General features: G+C 34.5%; 2 protein-coding genes, 1 long non-coding RNA gene and 1 other non-coding gene across 8 annotated transcripts; 2 read left to right on the forward strand and 2 right to left on the reverse strand.

Moving 5' to 3' along the window:
- Positions 1-479: 479 nt before the first annotated feature.
- LOC121988955 lies at positions 480-4,642 on the reverse strand. Of its 2 annotated transcripts, none has more exons than XR_006114137.1 (5): positions 4,377-4,642; positions 3,606-3,732; positions 1,444-1,519; positions 1,092-1,188; positions 480-982 (listed from the first exon to the last, which is right to left on the reverse strand). It is a non-coding gene; the product is annotated as an uncharacterized LOC121988955 (long non-coding RNA). The 2 variants fall into 2 exon arrangements; XR_006114136.1 differs by having other exon boundaries at positions 3,606-3,803.
- A 3,447-nt stretch (positions 4,643-8,089) lies between these two features.
- LOC121990544 (MLO-like protein 1) lies at positions 8,090-12,625 on the forward strand. Its single transcript, XM_042544661.1, has 14 exons — positions 8,090-8,324; positions 8,404-8,461; positions 8,564-8,796; positions 9,362-9,478; positions 9,580-9,634; positions 9,767-9,864; positions 10,610-10,684; positions 10,845-10,933; positions 11,051-11,100; positions 11,510-11,550; positions 11,771-11,980; positions 12,055-12,122; positions 12,209-12,269; positions 12,342-12,625. The coding sequence occupies exons 1-14, from the start codon at positions 8,181-8,183 to the stop codon at positions 12,546-12,548; spliced, it is 1,506 nt and encodes a 501-aa protein (XP_042400595.1). The 5' UTR covers positions 8,090-8,180; the 3' UTR covers positions 12,549-12,625.
- Positions 12,626-14,050: 1,425 nt separating this feature from the next.
- LOC121988956 lies at positions 14,051-17,737 on the reverse strand. Of its 4 annotated transcripts, none has more exons than XM_042542696.1 (5): positions 17,112-17,737; positions 15,679-16,808; positions 15,410-15,493; positions 14,319-14,402; positions 14,051-14,251 (listed from the first exon to the last, which is right to left on the reverse strand). In XM_042542696.1, the coding sequence occupies exons 1-3, from the start codon at positions 17,488-17,490 to the stop codon at positions 15,422-15,424; spliced, it is 1,581 nt and encodes a 526-aa protein (XP_042398630.1). In that variant the 5' UTR covers positions 17,491-17,737; the 3' UTR covers positions 14,051-14,251; positions 14,319-14,402; positions 15,410-15,421. The 4 variants fall into 4 exon arrangements, with proteins under 4 accessions (XP_042398630.1, XP_042398629.1, XP_042398627.1 ...); XM_042542695.1 differs by having other exon boundaries at positions 14,330-14,390; positions 17,112-17,736; XM_042542693.1 differs by having other exon boundaries at positions 14,319-14,390; positions 17,112-17,736.
- Positions 17,738-17,831: 94 nt separating this feature from the next.
- TRNAS-AGA lies at positions 17,832-17,913 on the forward strand. Its single transcript has one exon. It is a non-coding gene; the product is annotated as a tRNA-Ser (tRNA).
- The last annotated feature ends 6,877 nt before the right edge of the window (positions 17,914-24,790 follow it).

Here is a 24,790-nt window from a genome sequence, read left to right on the forward strand (position 1 = left end):
GACGGAAATATTCTGTCTCTAATTTCAAAAACAGAATGAAAAACTGTTTATGAATCTGTTTTTATTTGACCAAATGAAATTAATTAAAAAAATACAAATTCTGTTTCTAATTTTGTTTTAAATTCGTCATTAGTCTGTCTCAAATTACATAACAAATATAATTTTAATCTGTTTATAAATCTATTTATAATTCTATTTATAAATTCGTATATAAATTCTGTCTTAAATTTTGTTTTAAATCCGTAATTAATCTGTCTCAAATAACATATCAAATATAATTTTAATCTGTTTATAAATCCGTTTATAATTTTATTTATAAATCCGTATATAATCATTTTTAAATTTATTACTAAATTTATATTATATTATATTTTTATATTTCTCATCTACATAATACTTTTAACACTCACACATTTCAAACACATTAAAAATATTTAAAATAATTAATTTTAATGCAAAAGTATCGTAGAATTAATATTGAAATATATAAATATTCACATCATCTAAATACATTTAACCATTAATCAAAGATAAAGTAATTTAATCTTTATTTCACTTGTCACGACGCTCACGGGGACCAGATCTTCTTGGATATAAATGATTTGTATATTCCACCTCTTGAATCATTTTACGAACCATCCCCTTTAGATTTTTTTTCTCTTTGTCTACCTTCCTGGATTAGTTGTTCTTCCATCTGTCTATTTTCTTTGACAATGAGTTCTAATTTATTTTTGCTTTCAGTAATTTCTTCCTCCATCCTTTTGCTAGTAGTATGCATGTCTTCAATTTCTTGAGATAATTCCTTGTTCTTGGAGCACATTTCATTGGAACTTCCATTAAATGATCTTCTAAAGTGTTGATTGCATCCAAATCCGTACACCTTCCCCTTGCATGGGTCGTCCACCACATCACACCATAACTTGAGATTTAATGAAGACTGAGTAGACTGATCATCAACATCCTGTCTCTCTTTATATTGTTCCTGTCCATATTACAATAACTTATATTAATTTAACAAATATGAAAACAAACAAGTAAGAATTAATATAAGATAATAAAAAATTTATGAATAATTAATTATGTTGACTTACACTAACTCATGCCGATTTGTTATCCACAAACTCTCCAATACCTTGTTTTCTTTTATGCATTCATTCAAACACCTCAAATTCATCCCAAATCTTTTTTCTACAATTATACATAATATATGTTAATATAAAATAGAACAAATGAGATACATTAAATTTATATCTAAATGTCAAATATTTAATAAATTTATCATATGCTTAAATTATTGGAATAATGTGGTATCTGGTCTATCTGCAAACTAGAGCTGGTCTTTATAATATTAACATAAATCGAGGGTATATGCTCACAAATCCAATTAATGGAAACATGAGGATGAAACAATAGAAAGAAATGCATTTAGGGAAGACATCTTACCTTAAAAGGAACAACTCCTTCAGTGCTTCAAAGCTAGTAAATGCATAGCATTTCCCTTCCTTCGATGTCACTATAGCTGCAACTCAATGAAGAAATTTTTTAGTTATTTCAGTACCAAAAGTACATAAGAGTAAGGCTCTTGAATGGTATTAGGCACAAACAATTGGTATAGAATGCATCAAATCACATGCTTCAACAGTGAGAGAGCAAATTAGTCATTTATTGGATCCAAGAGCTGCAAACTCATAAACAGTTGGAACTAGTACAAAGACTTTTACCAAATCATCTGATAGAAATTTTGCAGAAAAGGCCAACCATCATGGTTGTCGTATTTCAATCTCAACCTTAGGATATAATATTAATAGCAAAATAGATACCTCAATAGTACTAATAATATTGAAAATAGTATCAATATTTTCACCAGATCATCTGATTCAATATTTTGCTACAATCAACGATATTGGTTGTTATGAATTATGATTGCAATTTCTACCTAAGAATATGATTGTAGTACTAACAATCACAATATATATCTTAATAATAATAATAATAATAATAATAATAATAATACCCTATGAATGGTTTTAATTGTCAATTAGTATCAGACTGCGCAAAACATATCATTCCAATTGCCAATCAAGACATAGGTAAGCATTATTATGCCACAATCCATACAGTTTTGATAGGATTGATTGAGGAAAAGCTTTCCTTAGCCAATGGCATTAAGAACTAGCCGAAGTAAGATATTTTTCAAGTAACTCATCCTTTGATTTTGTGAAGTAACTCATCCTTTGATTTTGTGTGTCAATCATGTGGAGGAGATAAAATAATATAAAGTGAGAAGGGGAAAAGGTGAATTAGCAGCAACCGCAAAAAAGAATGACATAGAGACAAAGAATCTAGAATGAATATTGTGAATCCAAGTTCAACTGTGATTTGAGACATAATTTTGGGCAGGTGATCACAACAATTTGAATACCAAATGTACTTTATCAATTCTATCATTCCTTTCCAATAAGGGTGAGCATAAATTTTTGCCACTCATATTGATACTAGTACCAACCCAATGAACTATGCTTCTTGTGCCTTTCCTAGTAAACTACATTTCCTTTTTTTTGTTGTCATGTTTGTTATGAATATACACTCGGATCTCAGAACACCTCTAATTTCTTGAATATTTTATTATATCCACATTGCTTCCCCCATAGGCTCCGTTCACCTCTCAACTATAGTCATGCCTTTCATACATCTCTAAAACTTCCCAAATCATTAACATATGGTAAACAAAAGTTCCCTCTTCTTCCAATCAAGTAAACAAATCTCTAATGAGAAACATTTAAATTTAATCCAAGGTTGCTATAAGTTGAGAGGAACATTTAATGCACTCTTCATATGAATACAAATAGCTGATGAATCCGTGGCAAAGGACATATTAGATCTGTGGAGCAGGATTTGCGGATGGATCAGTATCAGATCTGAGATCCATAAGATGGCAAGTCTATTTCGAGCTTTCTGTAGGCAAATCTGTGGCAAAGGATGAGTGACAAAGGCATGTTACTTAGTGATCAGTTGTATGATTTTTCTCATATGGCAAACTCATAACCAATGTCGTCTTGAGGGATGTGAGCCTAATGTTGAGAGAATGTTCCTCAAAGTGCAGACTTCTACCGTTTTGTAGGCATCTAGTGCATGTATAGCCTCTTTAAATTCATCTATATATATTTACCATTCCCCAAAAAACAAATAGTTGATGAATCATACACCAATGAGAAAAATCAAATTCCTGCACTCTTCATTTTCAATTAGTAATCCAAGGTACATACTTGAAGGATTCCCAGGCCTTGAAAACAATTTAAAGAAAGTTAACCACTTAGAAGCTTACTTGTGGTGATAATAAATCAATTATAGTAAGAGATTTCTTGGCTACAGGTGACTATGAGTGTTGATTAAGCTCATGACGTTCAGTTGTCAAGTAAATGATTACCATGAAGATACTATACATATTAATACTTGTAAAAAAATAAGATAGCAAATAATGTTACGAAAGTTAAGCTAGACCATACACATAATTCAAACGTCCATAAACTAAAGTATGATCTTTTAAATAATGAATTTAACTTTGAACAGTGTGAATGTGATGAAAGGAAAGCAGAATAACTCACACAAAAGGGAATCGAATGCCCTCATATTTGCAATGGGGTTATCCTCGACCAAGCAAGTGTAAGCTGAGACTTTATCTGCTGACGTCCCTGACCTTGCTGTCACCTCCATCAACCTCATATCCCCAGTCTACCTCATCAATAAACTCACGATGAAGATATTTTGATGCCACATCCAATTATGATTTGTAGACATATTTCCTACATTTTAAAAAAACATACAAACATTCTTCATAAACAAAATAAGCTAGAGCTAATCATTCTCTAAAAACATATATTACATTAAAAGACTAATTGGTAGTAATTAAGCTAGACAGGAACCTAGACAATCAAGTTTTGTTACTGCTTCAATCGGACAACAACTTATATGCACAAAGAAAACAATAATAATAAAACATTGCAATAATAATATCTGGTTGAAAAAATAATTTTATTAAATAAAACAGTAAATAAAAAAAACAGTAGAGTTTAATCTTGCATACGGGGCAAACAAAGCGTGCAACACATGTAGAAAAAAAGTGTGCAATGACAACGAGACCAAGGCTACGGCAGTGGAAAGGCATCAACCAAGATAACCAAGGCTACAACCAATGTGGTGGTTGCGGCAATGGCTAGGCACAACCACCTTGCAATTATTTCGTGCGAGCGATTGGCGTCGCGCGCGACACCCACCGCGCGATTAGGTCATGCGAATGACCTCGATCGCATGAGTACAACGCAACTAGTGCTGCACATTCTAGGACGGAGAAGGATGGAGAAGAAGATTAGGATTACCTGAACTTGAGCTTGTTCGATGGATCGTGGAAATAACTCTGGAGAAGAAGATCGTGTGCGCCTTAAGCCGGAGCGTTGTGTGCCTTAGAGTCGTGCGTGATTTGGGACTAGAGAAGAAGATTGCTTGCCCCTTAAGTCAGAGTCATGCCTGCCTTAGAGTTGTGCTTGATTTGGGACCGAAGAAGAAGATCACGTGGAGCCGGAGAAGAAATCGTGCAGTCGAAGAAGAAATCGTGCAGTCGAAGAAGAAAGTCGCGCTGGCAGCCGTGAAGGATTTGGGAGAAAAAACGCAAACTTTTATATTAGAATAGGGTTTGGGTTTTTGATTAATTAAAATAAAATAGATTTATAATTACTTAATAATTTCTTTCTTCAATTATATAAATTATAAACCGATTTTATTTCTGTTTAAAATATTTTAAAACAGATTTATAAACCAATAGAATTTGGTACCAAATTTCATTACTAATCCATATTTATTTTTGTTCATAAAAATTAATTTATAAATTTTGTTTTTAATTTATTTTAAATTCCATTTTAAAAATATTTTTATATATTATTATTTTTTAAAACGAAACGGATTAATAATTCTGTAGTAAATCCGTTTATAATTTATTAAAATTTAAAACAGATTTTATTTTCGTTTTAAAAATCTGTTTCTGAAGGTATGTTTTCTTGTAGTGAGATCTATGGGTAAAGTCTTATGTGTAGACTGAGTCATATACCTACACAGTGTTAGAGAAATCTAATATATATATACCCTTTAAAAGATGAGGGAATAACATTGTGACACGTGTTTCATACCATGTGTGATAGTTTGACTAGGGATAGTGGGAGCTACATTACTTGAGACATAAACATGATATCCTCGAGCCCTACTGTGTGAGACCCGACATCTTTAAAGTGGGATTTCATGTACCCTTATTACTTTTGGCTGTTTCTTAAGGTCCCAATTTAGAGTTTGTTACTTTAGTCTGTTTACCGATGAATCAGAAGATAAATTGAGGTCTGAGGGACAAATCTAATAAAGTAGTTAGGCTGAGACTGATAGATTCAAGTTTAGGTAAAGGAAGACCAATTGACATTGCATCATTATCTTGTAATCACTTATTGATCTTTTATAATCATCTATGTAGGGATGAACATAATAATGATACAAACGAGCAAAATCTGGAATTACTTTCACTGAGGAAAGTAGATCGATGGATATAATTAGTATTCGATATGGAGTACAACGAGTTTTTATATTTTGATATTAACAGTGACTACAGGTGCCTAGAGAAGTTTTTGTTTGCAGTTGAACTCGCTAGTCGTATGACGTCCAACCCTGTAAGCCCAATAGGATGATATGATGGATCGCATGAGTTGTGAGTAATGACGACAGTGACAAGTCCTCGTGTACAAGTGGGAGATGTTGGTATTTGTCCACGTTGGGGCATATTAACATGCAAAGGTGGTGGATCATGAGATCATGGGATCATGGGATCATGACCCATTATCTATACTTCATCATCTCCATTATAACATGCAAAGGTGGATCATGGGATCATAGCTCATTATCTATACTTCATCATCCCCATTATCCCCACAATATGCATGAGAATATAAAGGGTCTTGGGGTGTTAAAGCGAGGTAAGTGTGGAAAAATTGTGGAAGAGAGGTTGCTATTGATTGCGAGGTTGTTGATCGCTTTTGGAGAAGTAGATCGTTCGCAATCGAAGATTATCGGGCCGAGAGTTGAGACGTTGTGGAATAGTGGTAATAGTTTGAAACTGGTGACTATTATCCTGACTACGAGTTGTTCATAATTTCCGGAGTTTATGACAATGTCGATTGAGGTATATCGAGAACTTAATTCATTTCGAATTTATAATCTATTATATGCTTCTACTATGTCGAAACAAATTTGACATTGGTATTGACAGTTAGAGTGGCAAATCAATTGGTGTAGTAAATGTGTCAAAGTTATTTTGTTTAGGAAAGAAAAAAAAGATAAAATTTTATTATTAATGTTGTCGTTATTATTATTGTTATTATTACTACTTTATTTTCATTTATTAGACTCTTTTAAATTTCTTAGATACTAAGTAATTGATAAAGCATATATACTTTTTTCAAGTTATATTGAGCTTTCTTGAGTTTATACATTTTTAGGGTATTCTATATATTACAATATGTAGGATTTGGCTGACATATATTTTATTTTTATTATAGTCATTTTAAAATATAAATTTCATATCTATTTGGTAGACTTTAATCAATTTACATGTAGCAAATGCTAAAAACATATGTATTGATTATTAACATGTTTACTATGTATGTGTTTCAACATAATCAAGTCTTTTTCTTGGGCTAAAGTGTTTAGTTACTAATTTTATTTTATTTTATATTATCTTAATTACCTTCATTATTGTATTTTGAAATATTGATTTTGTATTAATTGTTAAAATATTTTAAGTTATATGGATTAATTTTCATATTTGATTTCTTTCAAATTGATTAATTCTTTCTGCATTACTATAATTTTGTGACATAAAAGAAAAAAGAAATTAACTTGATTTCTAAAATACGATCTTGTATTTATTCCATAAATAATATATTTAACAACTTGTTTTATAAGATGTTTACATTTGTTTTTAAGCGTTGTGGTGCTCTTAAATTTCTTGAGTGTTTTTTGTGATTTCTTTTATATTCTTTACTTTTTAATTATATATATTTTTATAAATTTTCTCTTTTATATTTATATTTGTATTTATAATGATCTTTTGACTTTGAGTTATAGATAGATTTTGGTGATCCATCCTTGTTTCAATTAGAACCAATGGCTAAAGTCGAAATTTTTAAATTTAAATTTATTTTTAATTACTTAAATTTTAATTTTAAACTTTTGGAGTGTGAAAATTGAGTTATAGTAATATTTAAGGTCAAAATTTTTAAATTTAAGTTAATTTTCAGTTGCTTGAATTTGAAATTTAGATTTTTAGAGTGTGAAAATCGATTTATACTAATGTTTGGAATTTTCAAAAAAAAATTGCTTATATTTTTTAAAGTATTTTTGAGTTTTAAAATTGGATAATTCAATTTTAGAATTGTTGATGCATCATAATTGTGAATATAACTTTTAAAAATTATTGTATGAAGTAAAATGTAAAGTTTGAACTTTTATAAAATTTCTTTTGCTATTTGTTTCTAAATGGTTGAAAAAAGATAATCATAATGATTATATTTCTAAAATATTATGTTAATAATAAATTAAGTAAAATAATAATGTTAAATTTTTTAACAAAGCGTTTTCCCGCCATCTCCTCCTTCCCTGCCTCCTCCGCTATGATCTTAATTTTTTTAATTTATTGAATTTTGACTTGACCTATAATTAAAATTTTTGGCTATATCACTATCTCTATGATAAGTCAAGTTTATCGTTCTGAATAGCTCGAAGTCTATATATGTTTAAAAATATGAGTTTCAAGCTATTAACATAAAGTTTTTTTAAAATTTATGACTTAAAAATAATTAACATATATACATAATTTATCATAAAAATATTAGAATCAAAATATCATAAATATGTATTGTATTAATGCAAAGTTTTTTAAAATGCTTTTCGTTTTATTTTTTTAATTATATTTTCTAAAAAAAAAGTTTAACGAAGAAAGAAATTGCACTAACTAAACATTTTCTAAGCACCTGTTGTTTTCCAACGCGATTGAAGGCGGAGATTTTGACCACCCGATTCCTCGCTCGTCTGATTTTTCTTGCCCTGGAGCTTGATTGAATGAGAGACCGACCTCTGGCGCAGTAGCAATGGCGGAGGCCGGTGAAACTGGAGAAGCCGCGTCGGGCGACGTCAAGCTTGAGCGCACTCCTACTTGGATTGTGGCCTCTGTTTGCTTCGTTATCGTCCTCGTTTCGCTCATTGTAGAGCGTCTCCTCCACCACCTCGGAAAGGTCGCTTTTTTTTTTTTTAGTCTCTCCTTTTCTTTTTCTCGCGAACTCTTCATTGTGTAATTTGACAATGTTGTTTCAGGTTCTCAAGAGGAAGAACCAGAAGCCGCTCTTCGATGCCCTCCAGAAGGTTAAAGAAGGTGCTTTTTCGCTGCCTTTTCCTCCTTTCTCCCCAGATCGGTTGGTATTTTGTGTGTTGTCCTTCTTGAAAACAGAAAGTTGGGTTTTTTTGGAGGAGGCAGAATTGATGCTTCTGGGGTTCATTTCTCTTTTGCTCACGGTGCTTCAAGGTGCGATCCAAAAGATATGCATCCCCGAAGAATGGAACCACCGCATGCTTCCCTGCGAGATGGAGGACTCCTCCGACAGCCATGGTACTTCCCACTTCCAGACTGTATTTTCTGCTGGCGACTTTGGAGGCCGTCGAAGGCTGCTCTCCGGCGATGAATCGGGGTCAGACCATTGCTTGAGAAAGGTTTCTCCGTTTCAACTCCATGTTTTTTTCTATGCAATCGTGTTTCTATCGGAATTGTTACTTGTTCTTAACAAGAATTCTCCTTATTCCAGGTTCTCCCATTTCATGAAAGACTGATCAATGTTTTGACTATTTCTTTGCAAAAATTCACTTTCTTGTCGGTCCATTTAAATCTGTGATCTTCAGAAAAAGTTTTTCTTCTTTTATACACTCACTTCCTGTTCTCAGAGAATTTCATGTTATGATGCATGCACATATAATTTAATTGAAGTAGACGAGTCACTTCTTTGGTAATATTAATATTCTAGCAAAGGCTTTTTTATTTCGATGAACTTCTTTAGTATCATTCATATCCTATTGAAATGATGTTATTTTAGTGAGTCTTTTTCTTTGAAAAAGGAAGTTTTTTTCATAATCTCCATTCTGTTAATTCTTTCTAATGAAGTATGTTGATGTCAAAGTTGATTTATAGTTGGACATCCCCTTCCTTTTTATCCTTAATCCTTATCCTCATGCAGTACGCACTAATAATATCTTCATGATTTTCCTGGTTCTTTCTATGCAGGGAAAAGTTCCATTGTTGTCTCTTGAGGCGATACATCAACTTCATATCTTTATTTTTGTACTGGCAATTACTCATGTCACTTTTAGTGCCCTGACTATGCTTTTAGGAGGAGCAAGGGTATAAAATTCCATTAATTTGCTTCTTAGTTAATAAATTATTCACAAAAGAGATTACATGAAGGATCTCTAGCTCTAACCACCCACTTTTTTTTTTATCAGATTCATCAATGGAAACATTGGGAGGGATCTATCCAGGAAGAAATCCAAGAATATGGTATTTTTGGGACCTTCAGCTTGATACCGACTTAATATGGCATCCATCTTAAGGATCTAAAACAAGTAGAATGCAAGACTTCTCTTCGTCTGTTTCTCAAAGCTTAATAGTTACTAATCTTATCATCTGTAGGTGTAGCTTCAGAAAAGGTCATGCATGTGGATCAATTTCAATTCATCAGAGATCGCTTCAAGGGTATTGGTGCAGTCTCAGTGATCATAAGTTGGTTGGTAAGTTATGATCATTCCTGGGGACATACTTTATATTGAACTGTGTATTTGTCATGTATTCCTTACTTAGAACTCATTATATATTTCTTTCTAGCTAAATGATACACATATATTTTTTTGTTGAACTTCGAACATTGGGGATTCAAATCAGAGGATCTGAGATGACACTTTCTTTGTTCTGAAAACATGGTGTAGATTTCATCTTAGATCTGAAATGATACTTTCTTTTTTTCTGAAAACTCAATGTAGATTTCATCTTAGGTCTTCAACATTTTGTCTCTTCTGAGTGCTTGGAGCTTTTAGGATCTTTTACCAACAATTGGAAGTCATACTATCAGAATTAACTTGAGGCAATTCTGTGATTCATCTAAGAAACTATCATTAACCTCAGAATAAATTGGAGGAGATTCTACGATTCATCTAAGAAACTAGCATTGACCTCAGATATGTGAATCAAATTTTTGCATGAATCATAATAAGATGTTAACTTATTATTATTATTCATTATTATACATGAGGTTTTTTTTTTCATTTTAAGTTACTATCAATTTCTTAGGAAGATATTTTTTACATTTGAGAATGGCAGTATGACTCCATTTAGTTGGCCATTGTTGCAGTGGCAATCTTCCTTCTCTTTTGTATACCTTAACTATGCATATAATATCTTGTGCCATAAAGCTCTAGCATTCATCAATCAGCTGACTGGAAGATATGTTGAAAACAATACTCCTTTTTCCTTTTTCAGCACTCATTTGTCAAACAGTTCTATGGGTCGGTGACAAAATCTGATTACACCACCATGAGATTGGGTTTCATCATGGTAAGCAATATTCTTGAAGTCCATAGTCATTTCTTTTTTTGATGCATAATGTTCACATTAAAAGTGTTAATCGTGGATTTAAATTTTTATAGTTGAGCCAAACTGATTTTGGAACTACAAGCCTTTTCTATTTAATCTTGGAATCCTCTTCCATTTTTAGACTCATTGCAAAGCCAATCCAAAGTTTGATTTCCACAAGTATATGATTAGGACACTCGAAGCTGATTTTAAGAAAGTTGTTGGTATAAGGTAATTGAAATCATAAAGTTATGTTTGACACACAACCAATTCATGGAACTTATCATTTTAAACAATAATTTTAGACTTCTTCTACTATTGGGTCCTTATATTTCTCATTCTTTTCAGCTGGTATCTCTGGGTGTTTGTGATCATTTTCTTGTTGCTGAATATTAACGGTAAGATACTGCCTAGAACCTTTTCTTTAGAAGTGAAAGTTTTCTTTTGTATTTTTAGTAGGTTTAGATACAATTTTCAAGATTGTGCAAATTTATGTAGGAATTTTCCTTAGAATATTTGCAGCACAAAACTCTAAGGTATAAATAAGATGGAATTAGAAATTGGCCAAATTTTTTACAAAGTTGGCAATCTCTACAATGTATATATATATCTTTTTAATTCACTAAAATGAATGTATATGGGCATCTTTGAGCTCCTACTCTGTCCTCTGTGAAGAACAAGCTAAGCTACTAAAAAGTGGTAGGCTGTCAATGTATGCCCATTTTGATTTCTCCATTATTCAGGGTTCCTTCGACTGATCTTATGCATTCACAAATTGGACTAAACCAACTTGTTTTTCTTGTGCAGGTTGGCACACATATTTTTGGATATCATTCATTCCTCTTATTGTAAGTATTTCTTTCACATAACTTGTAGTTTACGTACATTTGCCATAGTCCATGGTTGGCATCTTAGGTCCATTTGTTTCACAGAACATATTTTTCTGGAAAACATTTTCCATGTTTTTCAGTCAGAGCCATTTGTACATGACCAGTAGTCGAGTGTCAGGAAACTCGCTATTCCTTAGCACCTAGTAATCTTAACTTCTTTTTTTTTGTACTTCTGCAGCTTCTGCTTGCTATTGGCACTAAACTGGAGCATGTAATTACCCAGTTGGCTCATGATGTTGCTGAAAAACATTCTGCAATCCAAGGAGATTTGGTTGTTCAACCCTCCAACGATCACTTTTGGTTCCACCGCCCACGAATTGTCCTGTACATGATACACTTCATCCTGTTTCAAAATGCCTTTGAAATCGCATTTTTCTTCTGGATCTTTGTAAGCAACCTATATAACAGTCCACTTAACGCATCAAAAAGACGGCAAACTAACAGATTGATGTTGTCATGCAGACCACATATGGTTTCAATTCATGCATCTTGGATCAAGTTGGTTTTATAGTCCCCAGACTTATAATCGGGTAGGTTGAATTATCTACCTTTTTTTTTTATTCACACACGATTGCTCTTGTTTTTGTCTCTAAATCCAGATGGATTTTTCATGTAGGGTCATCATTCAACTTCTCTGCAGCTACAGCACACTGCCTCTCTATGCTATTGTCACTCAGGTACAACTATACACTTGAAACCCTTAATCTAGTAGATTTTTAACAGCCGTGATACTTTTGTTTGTGTTAAAGATGGGGAGTTACTTCAAAAAAGCTATATTCTATGAGCATGTGCAAGAGGGGCTTTTAGGTTGGGCGCGGATGGTAAAGAAGCGCAAGGCTGGAAAGCCGGGCAATATCCTCGCCAAAACAAATAGAAGTGAGGATGAATCTTCGAGGCTGGTCAAGATGCAAAGTCAGGATGGACAGAAAACAGAGGCCGACATAGAAGAAGGTTGATCTGGGATTAACTAGATCAAATATATCTATGATCACACATACACTAATACACACATATATATATATATTTCCGATGTTATGCCGTCAAATTGATTAATATTATTATATATTATATATTGTTCCTTGTTGTATGAGTAGAAATCGAACCAAGAACACATGAGGGCAAAAAAATTATACAAAGATGATGCTAATCGGAAAACAGGAAACGCGAGACCAAATTTTGATGACACGCCTACTAGCAAGTAGACGAGCGCAACCAGGATTGCAAACACACGATTCCACCGAACCCTAGGAAATTAATAACATCAGAACAGGACCAGGATGCATTTCTTAAGTCCGGTCCCGTGCAACACAGATCTCCTGGACCACTTTTTTGTGGTCCAAGGGATGTGTCATTCGTATTTGCGATGAGATGGTGGTCACGATCCGGTCATAAATTATTGTGATATCTTTCTGGATTCATCGTCCCTATCATATTATAGTTTTTGTTCGAAGCAGGCGGCCGGAGGCCTCCGGTGGTGGTAAATGGTCAAGTTACTGGGTGCCGAGCAAGGGTATCCTTCGGGCGGTCTCCGGTCGTTCGTTCTGAACAAAAATTATAACCTGATGGGGACGGTAAATCCAAGAAAGGATCGTAACCATTTGCGGCCGGATCGCGATCACGATCCAGCCATAAATACTACGAGTGACATTCTCTAGACCATAAAAAATGATCCAGAAGATCCTACCTTAGTCCCTAGAACGATTGCGTCGTCCTCATCCATAGCGATCAAAATCACGAAAACGGCTGACTAGTAACGAGAGAAGTGATCGTTAACCGAGAACAGGACCAGCAATTTAAATCCAACAAGGGGCAAAATGCATATATATACCATTTTTTGTGCAATATTACAGAGCAGCTGATTTATTTAAAACGACCGTCTTTATTATTATTATTATTACATTTTTACCCTGCCAAGCCTTCTCTATAAATATGTCCAAATAAAATAATGTTAATTGCATCAGATAAAATTTTAGGAGATTAATATAAAATTAAAAAAATTACGAGTGAAATGCTAGATCAGCTAAAAGTTTCTGGGTGAATAAGTTATGCGCCAAATGATAAGTTTATAAATTTAGAGGTTATTTCGATATCGTTGACATCTTATAAAAAAATAAATTATAAAAGGTTAATTAAAATTCCCCAAAAATTTAAATTAATTGCTCAATTTGATTCATTCAGGTTTATATCAATGGTCCATCGTGTAGATTACGAGCCAAGTGCTTATAATTTACCAAAAAGAGAGTTAACTAAATATAACCTTTTAAAATTAAAGGGTAGTATATGAATACTATTTTTTTTAATGCCTAGTCTGCATCAGATAATTAATTGGATTCATAAAAATCTAGAAATATATTTGGAAATGTCAAAAAAAAGTGAAAAAAAAAAGCTCAACGCTATCCCTCATGTTTGACACCTAAAATGGCAAAGCTACACTGTATTCTAATAGTCCTTTCAATCCTTAAGAAACTTAAAGTGCATCCCTTCAAAAAATTGTCATTTGATAACGTTGCCGCATTGCATCTACAGATGTATCAAAGTTAAGTCGCGATTAGCATAAGAAAGGTCAAGTTACATGGAAAACTTAACGTTGCCTTGAGGATGGAGCTGTCATCAACTACTGGCACACTTCGAAAGGGCCACATTAGCCAGAAAACAGAAACTGTAAATGCCAAGTGAGATCAGCACGATCATTTAGTTGAAAAGAAAACAAAATTAACCATGGATACCTTTGATTCACCTTGGCAAATTGTACTGCAAAATTAACCATGGATACCTTTGGCGCTTTGAACTCATGCTGTCTGAGAATTGCACTGGAAAAATAGAGTTGTTTCAGAAACTACGATAATAATTAGTCCTGTAGCTTTGCATTTATTTAGGTTTATCATTTTTTTTTCAATCAACCTTGATACGGTGCAGTGAAAGGATGCTAAATTATCAACCAAGCACTCTGCACTCGTGGTTCAATTCCTATGCATTTGCAGAGATTTTTTCTTCAAATGGGACACACAATCATGGGATATTGGGCTTATAGGCCGTCCGCCACGAGCGTTTCCTGATTTACCCTAATGACTGATGAAAAACTTTTGTATGATCGGGCCAGCAGACCCAGGTTCGATGTTAGCTAGCCAATCATTTTTTTTCAATCGACCTTGATACCATGCCATCTATGCATTCCCCATTTATATTAATTACCATTTTCAGATTATCTCTTCTATAACAAAAGGATCATTTGTCAAGATAATATTTTCTTGCCAAAGTTAGTTTACTTGGCATCAAAATCACTATCAATCCTCATCTAATCTTCATCGAGAGATTGGCATCAATCTCCCTCTTAATCTTCTTTCACATCGTCTTGTTGGCCTCTTCCTTTGCATAACGACTTGCAATCTGCATTTTGTGAGGTAGATTTTGCCATGTATGGTATTTTTTGTCTTCCTTCTCATCATCTAGTTAAGGCATGCAAACTATTTGGTGACCATGTGGATTGTCCAATGCAAACCACTCTGGAATCCATGGACATGACTTAACATCCCGAAGTTTGTGTATATGAAATCGGGCCTGGTGTGTCATCTAATCCGTGATTTTCTAGCATCTTTAGTTTGAGAGGGTATTAAAGGTGAACCAAAAACCATCTAAGGTAGCTCGAGAAATAAAATAAGATGATTTTAAAAGAAACCAAACCAAAATGAATAAGAGAATAATCTCTTTCCTTTAACAGCTATCCTAAAAAGGGAAAAGTATGAATCTGCAAAGGTTGAACAGAGAAGGATGAATGCTGCATCAACATTTGTAATCAAACATGGATGTATTTTCTTACCACTTAGGAAGATTAATCCTTTGAGTAGATCCACTTCATCCAGGTTTTAAAGCAATGTCTACCGAGATGCTCAGGTAAATCAGCCTGTGTTACATGTTCAAAACAAAAAATATTAAGCATGGCCCTATAAATGTGAATTTTGTGCAAGGTTTTGAATATAATTATTGAATCCTATATCAGCATCTAGCTACAAGGCATCTTGTCATGGATGATAAAAGCACACATAACAACTACGAACGCATACAAAAAAAAATGATGAATAAACATACAGTGTTCCATGCACAGGAAGAGCCATCTGTTGAAAGAAACCATCTGCTTCCTGAATTTTTAGTTTGCTCTGTTGTTCCCATGCCAATTGTCTCATCTAAATTGTCATCACCAAAATGATGTTTTTTCCTCTTCTTCTTGTCCGTCTTCTTCTTTCTTTTACCAATGCTAGACCCACTTTCAACGTCACTATCTGAATCACACCCTTCTTCAGACCCATCAACATGTACAAAAGAGTAGTCATCAGCCTTACGGAAGGTTATCCCATTAGCATTGAATAAAGTTTCCCATGAATGTGCCACCATGCACTCCTCTGATAAGCAATAGTAAAGAACCCAAGACAGAAGCCCAGCAAATTTTGTAGCTTCCTGCAGCTTCATGTTTTTGCATTCTATAATGAAAGCCCAGTGCTCTGCATCACTAAGGCTTACTTTGGTTTTCAAAAGCTCAGCTATCTTCCCTTTTTCTTCTTCGTGTTCTTCATCAGATACTAGGCGTAGAAGTTGTCTGCTGTTAGCAATAACGGCATTTAATAGTACAAATTCATTGAGAGATATCTGGTCACTGCATATCTGGTCACTGCATGCTGACAAAAGGATCTCGAGCCAACAAGAGGGTTTTGCATAATCTTGGAACTGGGCATTTAAACTAATACGCTCTCCAATGATCTTCAAGAAAAAGAGGAGACTTTCTTGATCCAACAGAATTAGAAGGCTCTGGGAAAGTGAAGAAAATTCCTCCTTTAATATAAATTCTTCTATGATTTCCCATATCTCTTCTAGTTCTTCTACATACATCATTTCAGAAAATCGATCAATAAAATATGCTGTATCGATTTTCAGAATCTCACCATCTTTAACTGACTCTGCAAGTTCATCAGAGGACCAAAAATCAGGAACGTAGTCAAGAAAATTCTGTATAGTTTGCAGAATGTCCAGATCCTGGAAGTAATGGGGCTTAGTGGCAACAACTGCAGGTGATTGTCCATGCTTTCCCTTCCACTCAAGCTCCTCCCAGCAAACATCCCTATTTGCGAAAGCGTATAGAGATAATGCCCTAGCTCCTTTTCTATGACCTGATTCACCCACGCCAGCGAAGTGATCAAACCATAGTAATATGCGCCTGCCATTTCCTGCACGTCAAAGGTAAAAACACATGTTTGATACTGGATAAATTCAAAGATCAGATTCATCATGGCTAAGTATTATCAGCAATAAACATTGAGATTAAAGTTTGCACACTAGAATTGTTAATTACATAACGAATAAGCATTTCAAGCATAAATTTAGAATCAAAAAAATTTGTAGCTGGTATGACAAGAAAACAAGAGTGCAGTCTGACATTGTATTAGAGACACAAGTATAAAGCATCGAGAGTTGTCTGCTAATTGAGACTAAAGACATAGGAAAAGTGAAATGAAACAATCAGCAATTACCTTGGAAGAACTTCTCCAACAGGTAGCATTTCTTTGCGAGGATATGCCCTACGACCCGTGGCCGCTTCTCAAAGATCATCTGCAGAATCCTAGAAGCCACGTCCAGCTTGGACCGTTCGAACCTCAAGAGTTCAAGGAACAGAGAGAGATGGTCTTGCCGGTCGATGGAGTGGAAGGAAGAGATGGTGTTGCAGAGCCATAGGCGGGTCTCGCACCCGCCACAAGTAGAGATCAGTGACCTTAGAATCGATTCAAGATTTCGGAGAAGAGAGAGTGTTTCCTCCACGACGCCTCTATTTCCAGAAGCACCACCACCATCGTTGTCACCGGTGGATGGTGTTGGTTTTCTCAAGAACAACCGAAGCATCTCCGGATCCATTAGCTGGAATAGCTCGAACCCTAAGCTGCTTCGGGGACCAAGAAGTAGAAGGGAGGAGGAAGAGAAACAGAGAGGAACCAGAAGGTCACAAGTATAATCTTGCAGGACAGAGGGAAGCAGAAGAATTCCCGAAATAGTGCAGTGGAAGGCGGCTGACGGCCGGCGGAGCGAGGAGAGCAGATGAAGAAGGCGGTTTGGCGTCGCCGCCGAGCTTGTTACAAGACGGGCGGAGACTGGTCGGATCGGATTTTACCAAGCGGTAAGAGTCCTTGGGTCAAAACTCACTAGCCCAAAAATAATATATAAATAATTAAATTTATAACGAATCCTATAACGTTCCTGTGGTCGTGCCGGAGTGGTTATCGGGCATGACTAGAAATCATGTGGGCTTTGCCCGCGCAGGTTCGAATCCTGCCGACCACGTTTTGTAATTTTTTTTTAATTATCCGAAATTTTGAACTCCTTAATTAGAGAATAAATTTGATAAAAATAAAAGGACCTAAAGGTATTAGGGAAGTGATTTATATTTATTTACAATGTGTAAAGGAACAGAGTGGTATCTCATTAGAATTCCTGCCCAGGGTCCATTATATATATCGTTTTTTTTTTCCTAAAATCATCTTTTCCTCACCCTCGCGTTTATCATCGCCGAAGCAGTCTCTGAACTCCAAAGTCCTAGCTCTCTCGACTCTCACCCTCGCGGCGATTCTCTTCGACCACCATCCTCATCGACCTCGGCGTCTCCAGTGCCTTAACCTCACCATTGAGAGGACTGCCCATATCGCCAGGGCCTACCACGTCGGCAACCTCAACGACTACTCCTCCCGTCAGCTTTTATCAATTAAGACAACCGCGATCAAATCTTGACTCTTCACCTAGTTAATTAGGATCCCCCCCCCCCTCATGTATTTGGATTTTATCAAAGTTTCAACTTGTACTTTTAAATTTGATTCTTCGAAATTATTCTCATTATAGATTATTTCTACTTTTTCTTTGGTACTTATATTTTTTTAAAATTTCTATTTTTTTCAAGTCGAATAGAAATTGTTGTTATTATCACATGCAGATACTTTTTCTTATTATTGTTATAAATTAAATATTGTAGTTGGTCAGACTCAGTAAGCTCCTGATTAAGAACAACAAGCAGATAGTAACAATTTGTTAAATACAAGAAGTTGGAATTCTACTTTAGAACTTTGTCAAACTCATTGAATTGGAATTATGGTCGAACACATCTCCCGACTAAATCAATATCTAGAAGTCAACTCAACAGCTTGACATGGTTGACAATATGTGAAATTTAGGAGACCAATATACAGAACTTTCTTATTCTGTTCAAGTCAATAGTTTGATCAAAGTATCTATTGATTTTTTTTTTCATCTTATGATTTTTTTTATGTGAGATACAAGAATTTTTTTATTGGTTTACTCTAAAAAAACCTTGGCTTCCAGTTGTTTATTCTGTTTATTCTGTTCAGATGGATTCTTTTGGATAGTAAATAAAATAAGTAGATTAACTAAGTTTTCATGTCATTTAGTTAGTTAGATTAATGTAGTTGTGTCTTTAATTGTACGAATAAGGTCTCAACTCCTAAACAATTGAATTATTGTATTTTTTTTTATAAACTTACAGGATATTCGTATAAGGTCTTATATAAGTGAATTTGAATCGAAGAAAAATTCTCCATATAAGGTTTTATTGTTCTTTGTTTATTGCTCATTGTTCATAATTATTTATCATCATGAAGCAACTCTCTGGATATCAAAAAAGATTTAAAAAAAAAAAAAAAAAAGAGGAGATAGCCCAAAGCTTAAAAGGTTCACTAAATAAATATTTTAGTAAAGAACCACATAACACAACGGAAAACTTAGTTCATATTTTAAGTAATAAATCATATGCAAATGAAGATTTTGTTGGAAAAAATGAAAATGAAAATGAAGAACTTATGAGAAACGAAAGTGATGAGAATAAGAAATTTGTAGAGAATGAGAATGAAAATAATATAATTCTTAATTATTTGGATGAAATTGAAATTGACAAAACTAAAGGTATTGAAATTGTTGTGATGATGAGTGTACAAATGAATATCGATGTTCGACATCTAGATATGATATGAACATATTTGATCCAAGACTTTGGGATAATCTTGATACAAAAATGAAAGATTCTAGTGGAAAGAGGTCCTAAAAGAGAAGATATTCTCAAGTTTCCTTTAGATAAAGAATTGTGATACTTTTCTCATACTTTCTATATTCAAATGTTATCAAATAGTAAGACTTGTGATCGAAAATGGTTAGGATATTCAAAGGAGTTGGACAAATTATTTTGTATTTGTTGTAAGTTGTTTAAAGTAATACACTAAAAGTAATTTAGCAAGAGAAGGAGTTAATGACTGGAAACATTTATGTGACAAACTTAAATAATATTAAAATAGTGTTGAACACCTCACTATCTGAGAACTTTTATTGAACTACAAATGAGATTAAAGAAAACATTGACAATCGATAAGGAAATACAAGAACGAATTAAAAAGGACACAAAACATTGGAAACATGTTATGCTAAAAATAGTTGTTGTTGTCAAATGTCTTGCTATACTCAATTTGGCATTTCGTGGTACACATAACAAAATGATGATGGTAATTTTTTTGGTCTACTTGAAATGAATGCATATTTTAATCCAATAATGCAAGAACATTTTCAACTCATTCAAAATAAAAAGATTAATTATCATTATCTTAGTCGTAAAATTCAAAGCGAGTTAATGTCACTTATAGCTTCTAAAGTCAAGAATGCAATAATTTAAAAAATAAAAGAGGTAAAATATTTTTCAATAATTCTTGATTGTACACTGGATGCAAGTCATAAAGAACAAATGACTCTCATATTAAGATGTGTAGATGTTTTAGAGACTCCAATTAAAATAGAAAAGTACTTCTTAGAATTTATAAATGTAGATGATACAACTGGTTTAGGTCTTTTCGATGAATTACAAGTTGTTTTACAATCTTTAGGACTTGATATTGATAATTAACTAATCTAATATGAAAGGCAAAAATCAAGGTGTGCAAAGAAGATTGCTTAACAATAATCCTAGAGCATTTTCATGTCATGTAGTTCTCATTCTCTTACCTTAGTTATTTGTGATATAACAAATTCTTGTATTAAAGTAAAATCATTTTTTGGAGCATGTCAATGTATGTATACTATGTTCTCTAATTCAATAAAAAGATAGAATATTTTGCTTGAATAATTGATAAATTAACTTTAAAATCATTGTCAACTATAAGATGTGAAAGTCATATTGAAACAGTCAAAGTAATACTATTTCAAGCTTCCCAAATCAGAGAAGCTTTGTTCAAATTAGCAGAAATAAGTGAAGATGACAAATTAAGTAGAGATGTTAAAACTTTAGCATCTAGTGAATTTTCAAGTTTTGAATTTATATTAAGCCTTATTATTTGCCATGATATTTTGCATAAAATAAAATTAACTTAGTAAAAAATTATAGTCAGAGGATATATGTCTTGATGTTACTGTAAAATAATTATCTGGTCTTATTTCCTTTTTTGAAAAATATAGAGAAAATGGTTTTGCTTCTGCTATGGTTGATGTAAAAAAAAATAGCATCTGATATGGAAATTGAGCCTGTATTTCCTACAAAATGTAAAATTTGTAGAAAGAGACATTTTGATGAGATTGCTAATACTAAAAGGGAAAATCAATCACTGAAAGAATCTTTTCAAATAAATTATTTTATCTTAATGATCGATATTGCTCTTGGGCAATTGAAGAGTAGGTTTGAACAATTATAATATCTTCAATCTATATTTGGTGGCAAAAGATGAATACGCTCGGCCCCAACACCCCTGCCAACCCGTCCCAGGGCCAACACGGAGGAGGTAAATCATGGGCGACTACTGGACTTTGAAATAGTGGCTAGCACATAAGGGAGGCTTTTACCTCAGCTTTGTCGATATTTGAACCCCAGACCTCATGGTAGCAATACCTCATGCACTAGCGACTAGACCCATCCGAGGGGACTCTTCAATCTATATTTGGGTTCTTATATGATGTTGCAAAATTAATTTCATTAGATGATGATGAATTGACAAGTTCTTATGTGAATCTTGAAAATACTTTAAGAAATGGTGACACTTCTTATATTGATGTAAAATATATATTTTCAGAACTACAAATTTTGCATGTTGTAACGACACGGCCCCTCGGCCCCTTGGGCGACCCAACTGGCGGCCCCTTATGTCGTCGACCGACGATCCTCGGCCGTGCCGTTAGTCACTAGGTCTTCCCACCCTTGGCCAGTGGATTTTTGCCTTCCCCAGGATTCGAACTCTAGACCTCCAGGCTAAGTACTAGAGTTTATGAATCTGGTAGCCAAGTGAGCGCACTTGGCTATCAGGATTCATAAACTCTAGTACTTAGCCCGGAGGTCTAGAGTTCGAATCCTAAGGAAGGTAAAAATCCACTGGCCAGGGGGTGGGAAGACCTAGTGAGTAACGACACGCTCACTTGGCTACCAGGATTCATAAACTCTAGTACTTAGCCTGGAGGTCTAGAGTTCGAATCCTGGGGAAGGCAAAAATCCACTGGCCAGGGGTGGGAAGACCTAGTGAGTAACGGTACGGCCGAGAATCGTCGGTCAACGACATAAGGGGCCGCTAGTTAGGCCGCCCAAGGGGCCGCTAGTTAGGCCGCCCAAGGGGCCGCTAGTTAGGCCGCCCAAGGGGCCAAGGGGCCGGGTCGTTACAATAAAAAGGTGTCTTTTATTGTAACGACTCGGCCCCTTGGGCGGCCCAACTGACGGCCCATTTGGCGGCCCCTTAGGTGGCTCATTTGGTGGCCCAACTGGCGACCCTTTATGTCGTCGACTGACGACCCTCGGTCGTGCCGTTACTCACTAGGAATTTTCACCCCTGGCCAGTGGATTTTTGCCTTCCCCAGGATTCGAACTCTAGACCTCCAAGCTAAATACTAGAGTTTATGAATCCTAGTAGCCAAGTGCGCTCACTTGGCTATCAGGATTCATAAACTCTAGTACTTAGCCTGGAGGTCTAGAGTTCGAATCCTAGGGAAGGAAAAAATCCACTGGCCAGGGGTGGGAAGACCTAGTGAGTAACGGCATGGCCGAGGGTCGTCGGTCGACGACATAAGGGGTCGCCAAATGGGCCGCCAGTTGGGCCGCCCAAGGGGCCGAGGGGCCGGGTCGTTACACATGTAATGTTACCAAGTGAATATTATAAAATAAATAAAAAATGGTCTTCCATTCAAATATTATATTTTTTTTTAAATAATGGATATGTTTTCAAATGTGATGATTGCTTATAGAATACTATTGACAATACTTGTGACAGTGGTATTTGCCAAAGAAGTTTTTCAAAATTAAAATTAATAAAATCTGATTTACGGACCACAATGACTTAAGATATGCTAAATTGATTGATAATTTTATGCATTGAAAAAGAATATTTTAGAAAATATTGAATATGATCTTATTATTGATGACTTTACCTTTAAAAGTGCGTCACGAATACACTTTAAATAAGTTACTTTTGTATTATTTTTTTTTGATAATGATACATGAATACTATTAATATTTAAGTTTTTTTTTTAAGAACTATTGGATTTTCAAGCTCCTACTCTTCAACTACACAATTATATATATGCAATGAAAAGTTATCATAATAGGTTTGTTTTTTTGGGATCCCTCCTTAGAACCTATTTTATTGTTCAGGTTTGTCTTTCTTTGACATATTTTAGAATCTATACTCAATGAAATGTCACTGTAATAATATATAAAAGTATTCATTTTTTGTCGGATGAAGTGACATTTCCTCAATATTATATAGGGATGGAGTCATAATTTTAATAAATCAATAGATAAATTTTTCTTAATAAAGGATTGATCTAAGAATAGTAGATTAATGGATCATTCGTTGTGAGCATTTTCTGATTTAGTTAATGGAAAATTTTCATAAAGTCAAGCTAATCACCCTAAAATTAATCTACGTAAGTTGAATATCAGACATCAACTAAAAAAATATATTTTTCATATATGCAATTTACATCATTCCAAGTTTTAAAATATCCAAATTACATAACGTATTCTTGAAATACACCTCTTTTTCTTTAGGTCCATCACTAGTTTCATCCGAAAATTGACTGAATAACTTTCAATCAAAACTAATATATCGCTTAAAGTCTTCTCAATATATTTATATCTTCAAATTTAAATTTGATAATATAATTGACAACCATAAATTTTTAAATTGACAAAAGCCCAATAAAATTTATAACAAGCTCATTATAATCCCTAAAATAATGATATTAACTAATCAATAGATTCCTAGAACTCTTTGATTTAAAAACTATCAAATTTTGAAACTGAATAATAGATATACAGAAATCTGAATCAGTCAAATGAAAACTAATATACTCTTAAAAACATCTTTAATGTACCTATGCCTTTATATATATGAATTTGATAACATATGATGCGGTAGTAAAAGAAGTCCACCAATGACGAGTCAAAAGTGAGAAAAGCAGTCGATATAGATGTCAAAGTCAAGACGGTCAAAGATATAGAATCGTCGAGTCACCAAAGTTGGTCGAACGAGTGACAACGGGCCGATCGGGCCTGAAGAGTCCGATCGAGTATGGCCGTCCACTCAGCAAAAGGAGGGCCCAGTATTATGGTGTCACCTGGAGGCTCGTCTGACCAGATCGCTCGTTCGCCCAGGAGATAAGCAGCGACCCGATAACCGGACGACTAAAGGGAGGAGAACAAATGTTCGCAGCTATGACGAACATATAAGGGCTAGTTCGACCGGACCGCCTATCCGGTCGTACGAGGAATAACCTACCAAGTCGAGCGATCATAGAGAAGAACATCTTAGAGTGACCAAGCGGGGATTCCTGGCCGAGCGACTCTCTCGCTCGACCAAATAGTGGGGCCCCTTGCTTAGCCCATTGTATTTTTCTGGGAGTTGGTACCGTTGACAGCATGACATGGTCAACAGGCAAATCTTACGACGAAAACTTCTACTGTCATGTCAGGGATTTGCACATCCTGTTAAGGAATGATGTTAGAGACACTTTTCTAACCTGTCTTTTGATAGGAAGATGGGGAAATATGCACGTGCTTTCAGAAGCGTGTACATACGCTATAGGACCACTATATAAAGGGGGTCCATGTAGTGGAGAAGATATGCATTATTCTACGATCATGCTCTTGTTGCTACAGTTTCTACTATTCTTCTACTATTCTACTAACTAACTTAAG

Source organism: Zingiber officinale, chromosome 6B, assembly GCF_018446385.1.
Source record: "Zingiber officinale cultivar Zhangliang chromosome 6B, Zo_v1.1, whole genome shotgun sequence".
Lineage (NCBI taxonomy): Eukaryota > Viridiplantae > Streptophyta > Magnoliopsida > Zingiberales > Zingiberaceae > Zingiber > Zingiber officinale.